This window comes from Oryzias melastigma, linkage group LG15 (assembly GCF_002922805.2).
Source record: "Oryzias melastigma strain HK-1 linkage group LG15, ASM292280v2, whole genome shotgun sequence".
In the NCBI taxonomy this organism is placed as follows: Eukaryota; Metazoa; Chordata; class Actinopteri; order Beloniformes; family Adrianichthyidae; genus Oryzias; species Oryzias melastigma.
Window position 1 is genome coordinate 7,522,563 of NC_050526.1, and position 7,607 is coordinate 7,530,169.

General features: G+C 45.4%; 1 protein-coding gene across 2 annotated transcripts in view; it reads right to left on the bottom strand.

Moving 5' to 3' along the window:
* Positions 1-7,607, bottom strand: part of LOC112161680 (serine/threonine-protein kinase 32C) — an 89,601-nt gene that overhangs the window by 9,468 nt on the left and 72,526 nt on the right. For both annotated transcript variants that reach the window (XM_024297020.2, XM_024297019.2), the window contains 6 exons: positions 5,723-5,760; positions 4,635-4,724; positions 2,053-2,156; positions 1,866-1,982; positions 757-882; positions 399-527 (listed from right to left, as the gene is read on the bottom strand). In XM_024297020.2, the coding sequence (XP_024152788.2) occupies positions 399-527; positions 757-882; positions 1,866-1,982; positions 2,053-2,156; positions 4,635-4,724; positions 5,723-5,760 (604 nt within the window). The remainder of the gene's footprint in view (positions 1-398; positions 528-756; positions 883-1,865; positions 1,983-2,052; positions 2,157-4,634; positions 4,725-5,722; positions 5,761-7,607) is intronic.

Genomic DNA, 7,607 nt, shown 5'->3' on the forward strand with positions numbered 1-7,607 from the left:
GGAAGCTGCTTCAGCTGCAGCTTTTCACCTGCAGACCCTGACAGGCTCGTCTCTGAGCTTCCTGCTATTCTCCTCCATCTCTGTCTCTTGTTAGCTTTGCTGAACCAGAAGGACTCAGAACTATCAGTCTGTCTTCAGTTTGAGGGGTTATCGCGGGAAACTCCTGTCATAAATAGATGATACGTTCTCAGGAACATTTCCCACAAACTGTAGTATTTCAGCAAACTGGTATTTGTGGAGATGCACGAAGGAGAAAGACGTGGCGATGTATCTCCAGGATGAACCATTCTGCAGAGTTTCTGCTTGTCTGCATTGATGTGAACATCATTTCTGAGCAGATGAAACTGTCCAATCCCGTTGGATGAAGGCTCCGCCCCACAGAGGGAGCTGTCACTCACCGACTGGGAATCCTTGCTGTTGTCTCGAGAGCGGTTCTTGGCCAGCCTCTTCTTCTTCTTGTGGAGAGGACGTGACTCCAGGATCATCTCCTCCAGCTCAAAGGTGGGGTCGCAGTGGAGGCGACCTTTCTGTGGGGGGGCAAATGAGTAATCAGGAAGACCAGGAGCTGAAACAGCAAGAAGACTGCACCCGCGGGAATCTGCCGTAAGAGCAACTGCTGCGGGACGCCATGAGGAGCTGCAGTCACTTCCTGTTTGCATTATTTAGTCGCCACACTGGCTCATTATGTTCTGCAACTAAAAAAAAAAGACTGCTTGAAATATTTACTCTTTATGAGACAACTCCGGTCACACTCACGTTAGGAACGAAGCCAGGCGTCATCTTCTTCTCGTACACGGCGTCCCAGTTGACGTCAGCGAGGTACGGAGACGCCTGCATGTCCGACAAGCTGGAGAAGCGATGCTCCGGGTTCACGGTCAGCAGCTGCAGGGGGGGCACAAAACATCCAATCACAGCACGGCTCTAACTCTAACGCCGTCCGTCCATCCAACCATCCTTCCATTATCCCGTCCATCCATTATTCCATCCATCTGTCCGTCAGTACATCCGTCCGTCCGTCAGTGCGTCCATCCATCCGTCCGTTCATCCATTATTCCATTCCTCTGTCCATCCATCCATCTATTATTCCATCATCCATCTGTCTGTCAGTGCGTCCATCCATCCCTCCATCCATCCATAGAAAACTGAGCTGTGTTTCCATGTGAGAGGAGAAATGAATCCTTTTCAGTGGAGAAGCCATCAGAGGAACCTTCCCTCTCCAGCAGACTCGGTTCAGATCCACAAAACAAGAGGCCTGCCAGGGAATCAAAGCCGTGATGGAACAGGGTGTTTTGGAGGGAAACTGCTTGCTTCAGCTCTGGATGAACGCTGGACAGAACGAGGTTCTGGCTGTCTACTCTCCGCCCACCTGTGCTTCCTCTTCTTCCTCCTCCGGCCTGAGGAAGAGTCGGTGCTCTCGCCCGAGTCTGCCTGCAGGTAATGGAAGAGCGGCGGAGCAGAAAACGCCGTCTCTCAGACCTCATGTAACCTCCATGCCTGCGGGGCTTCTTCTTTCACATTTATTCAGACTCTGCTCTAACATCCGTTCATTTGTTCTCCTGACAACAAGTCGGTCACATCCAGAGGACGACTGGAGAGAACCCGCCTGGAACAAAGTAGCGTGATAGGCCCTTCCAGAACCTCCTGAGCCGGAACATTCGCCCATATTTGTTGTTGGGCACCTGAGGCGTCATCGGTGACGCTCAAACACAAAATCTCTAACATGCCGTAACTATTCAACTGTTAACACGATAACTCCAGTAGATTGAAGGAGAAAAGCAGCGTGTAAAAGTTACAGTAAAGAACATAAACACTGGAGCTCTGGTGTTAAAGGGTTAATGATGACTCAGCCTTTTGGTCCGCCTCACCTTTCTTAACAGGGCAACCACCTCTTTGGGCCAGGAGGGGCTGTAGTGCACGCTGACTGTGCTGAAGAGCTGGATCAGGGACTCCACGGAGTTGCTGGCGTGGATGTCGTAGGGCCTCTAGGAGAGGACGGCAGTGCTAAGCTTTTCTGACTGAAAACAGTAAGACTACACGGTAGCGAAGCCTTACCCATCCACGGAGAACCTCAAAGGCCGTCACCCCCAATGACCACCAGTCTACTTCAAAGGCGTAGCCTGAACCCCCACTTATGAAAGACTGGAAGATCTCCGGGGCTGCAAAGAGACAAGAGTCCTGTTTGTTAACAAATGATAAATTAGCAGTAAGAAAAACATAATATTCTGCGGATTTAGGATCCAATAAGAAGATTGGGAAAGAGAACAAAAATTTACAACTACAAAGATCAACCTGTGCGAAATGATGATTGGACCTCAGGAATGAGGAGTTTTTAACAATGCTAGATAGATTTTTAGTCACTGAATAGAGTATTTTTAATGTAGTTTTTGAAACTTGATATTGTTGGAGTGTCTTTAATTTCTTTGCTCAAAGTATTCCTTTTATTTACTCCATATACAGATACACATTCCTCCTTCAGAAGTATTCTGTGTTATGGTTTAATAAATATTTCATGGCCTTTTAGATTAAATTTGCTTTTTCTTTTCATGTATCTTTTCATTAAATCAGGAGAAAGGCATTTCATATTTACACTATACACACATTTTTTTAAATATTAAAGTTAACAAGATCATATCATTTTAATTTTTTAAAAATAAGGTTTTAGACAGGTCCCTGTAAATACTCTTTAATAATTCTTATTGATTTTTTTTTGTAATATGTAAATTGGATTAGTATATGTTTTATAAGTTGAATCCCAAATTTCTATACAATAGTTCAGGTATGGAATAATCAACCAATTGTATAATAGATACAGTGAATTATTCCTTCAGCATCAGTTTCACTATGAAGGAAATACTAAGTCTTCAGTGAGTCAACATAGTGTTATTATAATTATAGGGGTATAGAGAAGAAATTGCAGGAGTCAGAGCTCTGTCTCCCCTCTGTCACCGGAGGAACAGTCTCCACAGTACTGACTGTACTACATCTCCCAGCAGCCCCAGTGCACAATTCCTGGATGCTGCTCAGGTGTCTCCCTTCTGCTAATCCACCACATGTTACATAAGCACTGCTCAGAGCCTAACTCTGTGTGAAGTATTGTTTGTCACGCTGCCTGCATTACCAAGCTTTTCCTCTGAATTTGATCTCCTGTTCATCTGATCCTGCTTCCTCTGATCCTGCTTCCTCTGATCCTGCTTCCTCGCCGCCTGCCCCGCCCCTAACCACTCTACTTCCTCTCTGATGCCCCCATGCTCGTTGGTGACTTTTTCCTCCTTGACCCTGATTCAGATTTGTGGACTTAAGCTGTGTTAACCCTTGTTCTATTCTGGGTATGTAGGTGTTGAGAGTGGGGTCATCTGGACCCCAAAAGACAATGAGCTGAATGTTTTTTTTCCCAATGATTTTTGATTTTCTCTGGTTTCCGTGGCAGACATGAAATATTGTCCACATTCATGGGATAGATAACACATCAATGTAAGACTGGGGTCATCTGGACCCTATGAGAGAGCACAAGGATCCTTACACCTGCTGCAGTTGGAACCTGCCGTCTGCCTGTTCTATGACAGCAGGCTTCTTGAGAAGAAGATTGAGGATGGAGGCTTAAACAACCAACTATATTTTTGGCTTTTTCCATGTAAAATTATGACTTTTTTTGGGATAATTTTATAGGTTTATTCTTGCAAAATAATTTTTTCTCATGGCGTTACAACACATATCAAAGTCAAGGCCTCCTGGTGATTCTATCCGGCCCTCCAGATCATTTTATTTTATTGTTATTAATGACCCGATGTTATCTTGTAATCATTTCTAACATGTATAGTTTTTACAAAATATATTTTTATGGAGAGTAAAATATTGAAAGTTATTTAAGGTTTAAGTTGATTTATTCTGGATTAATATTCCTGCATTTTTATTATTCATAATTATGTTAAAATGTTACGGTTCTAAAGTTTTAAAAATGGTCATTCTGCTAGTTTTTTGGACTATTTTTGCATTTACTTTTTGCATTTATTTTTTAGACTTGGAGTTGAGCTAATATTTCAGCTACATGCTAGCTGTTTTGACTAACCTACTTTTTATTACTTTTTTTGTGCTAGGTTGTTATTTAGCTAATATTTTATCTGACTATCAGCTTCAGTCTTTTCAGCTATCAATTTCAGCATCTTCGGCTATCACCACTAGTATCTTCAGTGGCCAAATTCAGCTTACAGCATTCACACCAGCATTATCACAGGTAATGCTATACATGTAGTTCATAATTATGTTAAAAAGTTATGGGTGTAAAGTTTTAAAAATGTAGTTTTAGAGTGTTCAATAAATGTTTATCCTGTTCGTCCCGCGATCTAAGGTGTGTTTTAGATTTCGGCCCTTTGTGTGATTGAGTTTGACTCTCCTGGGTTACAACTTAACTCTCATCAATGTATTTATTTGTATGGTGGCCTTGATATACTCTGTCATAGAAAACGTATCTCAACAACCTGAAACTTCTGAGCCTCAGAGCAGCATGAGTCAGCCCTGCAGCATTAGTGTTTACATTCATGCTACGCAGCTCCAAATCACTTCAGAGGGAATTCATATTTTCAGATCAAACTGAATTCTTCCACCAGAATCCTGGCAGCATCGCCCCTCACGCTTACCCATGTAAGGCTTGGTTCCAGCCAAAGCTGTGGCTCTCTCTCCGTCCTTTATGATGGTGGCGATGTTGAAGTCTGTCAGATGAGCGTGACCTGAGGAAAAGACGAGCATCCGCAGAGTGAGGGGAACTTTTAAACCGGAAACAGACGCTCCAGTGAGCCGGATCAGCCTGCTGTCATTATTCTGCGCATCAATCCGGCGCGGCCGACTCCCGCGACCTCATTACTGCTGCTGTGACTCATGGGGAGGCGCTGGGCGCTCGCATTAAATCACACTTAATTTGATTATTATGGAAGTTTCTTCTTTGCACAAAAGCAAGTCAAGCATGAGGCGAGACGGGAGTGTCTTTAGTGAGCAGAAATGATGATAACATGCAGAGAAGAGAGTCATCACAGAGTCAGAGCTCTATCAACAGAGCTTCATCTGGAGAGGAGATGAGAGAGATGGCAGCGAGGATCTGAACAGACTTAAGCGACATCAGAAATCTCTTTGATGTTTGAGCAGAAACCACATTTACACCAAAAGAGACTTCATGTGGATCAGGAGTTTGTGACAAAATTCCCCTTTTCTGTAAGTAAAGAAGCTTTCAGCCTTCCAGAGACCTTCATCAGAGACATTTTGGGGAAAAGTGTGACAAGCTTTTTAAGAGACAATTTCCAAACTGTCTTCAAAGATCTGAGTCACTGAACTTTAAACACATTCACAAGTTTAAGCCAGTATTATAGTAGATGATCAGGACGTTGTCATGGAAACCTGGAAGAGAAAGGAGCCTTTTCCCTCTGAGTGGAGATGACGCTTCCACGTCTGTCTTCCAGACTCCTGATCCAATCAGATCGCTCCGATCAAAGTCAACTCAATCAATGAGACACCGGACCGGTGAAAGCAAAGCTAAGAGGATCTGAGCAGAGAGCAGTTCTGGACCTCTAGAACCTCTGCCTGACGGAGCAGTAAGCGGACCTGGACCTGCTGGTTCTGATTCTGCTTTTGTTGTATCTCACTGGGACATTTGCTCTTGGATACTGTGAATGTGAGGAAAGCTTTCCTGACGGGTGATCAGGTTTGATCAGAACCTGCAGACTCCTGCTCTTACCCTGTTCGTCCAGCAGGATGTTGTCCGGTTTCACGTCTCTGAAAGAGGAGAAGAAACATTTCAGGGTGACGTTAATGTTGACACATCGCTTGAACACGTTTCCATCACCTGGCAGGTGGAGCTAATGATCTTGATCAGCACCTGTCAGGTATTTAAGCCGGCGGAGGCCGTCAACCAGGAGCAGCAGGGCTTTGAGTGGTGCTGGTTTGTTTGGTTCTCTTTTTCCTCCTTTCTTTCCTCAGCAGTCTTACACTGCTGGGTTTTGTTATTTTAGTTTGGGGCTGGACCTCGGCTGTCTTCATTTTCGGGCTTTGTTTCTTTGTGTTAGTTAGATTATATTAGGCAGCCTTAGCAGGGAGCTGCCGACTCCTACAGTCAACCTGTCACTTATTTTCTGTTTGGCCGAGGTTCCAACCCCTTTGGATTTTTCTGTTTGAACCAGCAACTAATCATTTCATTTTCTTCCTTTACAGGACACAGTTCTTTTCTCTAATAAAACCGTGTTCCTCATCTTCCTTGTGTCCAGCTTTTCATGTTACAGTCCTTTTTCAGTGATCCTCCAGACCTCAGGCAGGTTTTCCTGACAGCGCCGTAACAACCAAACCTGATGTTTCCTCTGAACTCCTGGATCCATATCTTAAATTCAGACTCTTCTTCAGCAGCCCTCGGTGTGTCTGCAGCACTAAACCACAGAACTCTTCCTGTCAGCTTTGATGCACATCTGTTCACTTTCACTGTCCACGTTTATTCATCCAGAAAAAGAAACCTCATCATATCAACTGATTCATTAAGAATTCTTTAGTAATGTTAGAACTAGGGGACGACCCCCTCCCCCACATGACCTTTCCATGGTGAAAAGAGAGAAAGCGAACGAGGAGAAAAGCTTGGATTGTGATCTCCTCAGGTTGTTTCCAGGTGAAGGAGATGTTTGCACGCTGATGTGCGCATGCTAGTGCAACACGCCGCGCTTGAATCCCCCCTTTCCTTCTCCTCAGATGCTGCGAAGCCTCACAACAGCTTATCTCACAGCAGCACTCACGCACTGACCCCGCCCTCCCACCACTCCACGGGCAATTACAGAGATCCTTATTTAATTATGCAGCATGTTAGGATGGAGCAGAGCGCATCTGCAGCCTGTGGCGCACACATGCACGCTGTTCTATCAAATATCAATGCAAATATCATCTACAGGGAGTCTTGGAGGGTTGGAGGAGGAGGTGGAGCTGCGGGGAGGTGCAGGCATGCATGCAGGTGTGACGCTGGCTTTGTACACAACAGTTTGAGTTGAAGGCAGCGAGCAGAGGAGCGGCACGTTCACGCTTTCCGGTTTCAGACGAGTCAAACCTGCGGGGACCTGGATGGGCGAGAGGGAGACAGGAGCTGATTGTACTCCTCTTCTCCCCACAGGACTAATTTTACCTCCTTGGGCATGGTGACAGCTGACTGTTGCTAGGAGACCACACAGACCATTCCTCCTGCAGTTGGTGCAACACAATCATTGCAAAATACTCTAAAAAGTTGTGAGGAAGAGCACTGGGCTGGGGGGCACGGGGGGCAGGAGCGCAGAGGAATTGGATTACAACTCTGACAGCAGATTCAGTTTTCAGACGTCTGTCCACAGAGACAGGAGAGCAAACAGGAAGACGTGCATGTGCAGATGCAGACGGTTTCCACATGCATGCATGCTGCCGCAGCAGCTGAACCCCGAAATCCTCTGCAGTCCCCCCCGCTGCCACACGCAGGGCTGCGTAGACGCCATGGACTGTCTGAGGAGCTAAAAATAGCCTCAGACGTACGTTTGCAAAGCTGCAGTCGAGCATTGAGAAGCAGCTCACACCAAACCTCAGAGCCCAGAGGTCCATCCAGGCTGCCCTCCCAAAGTTCA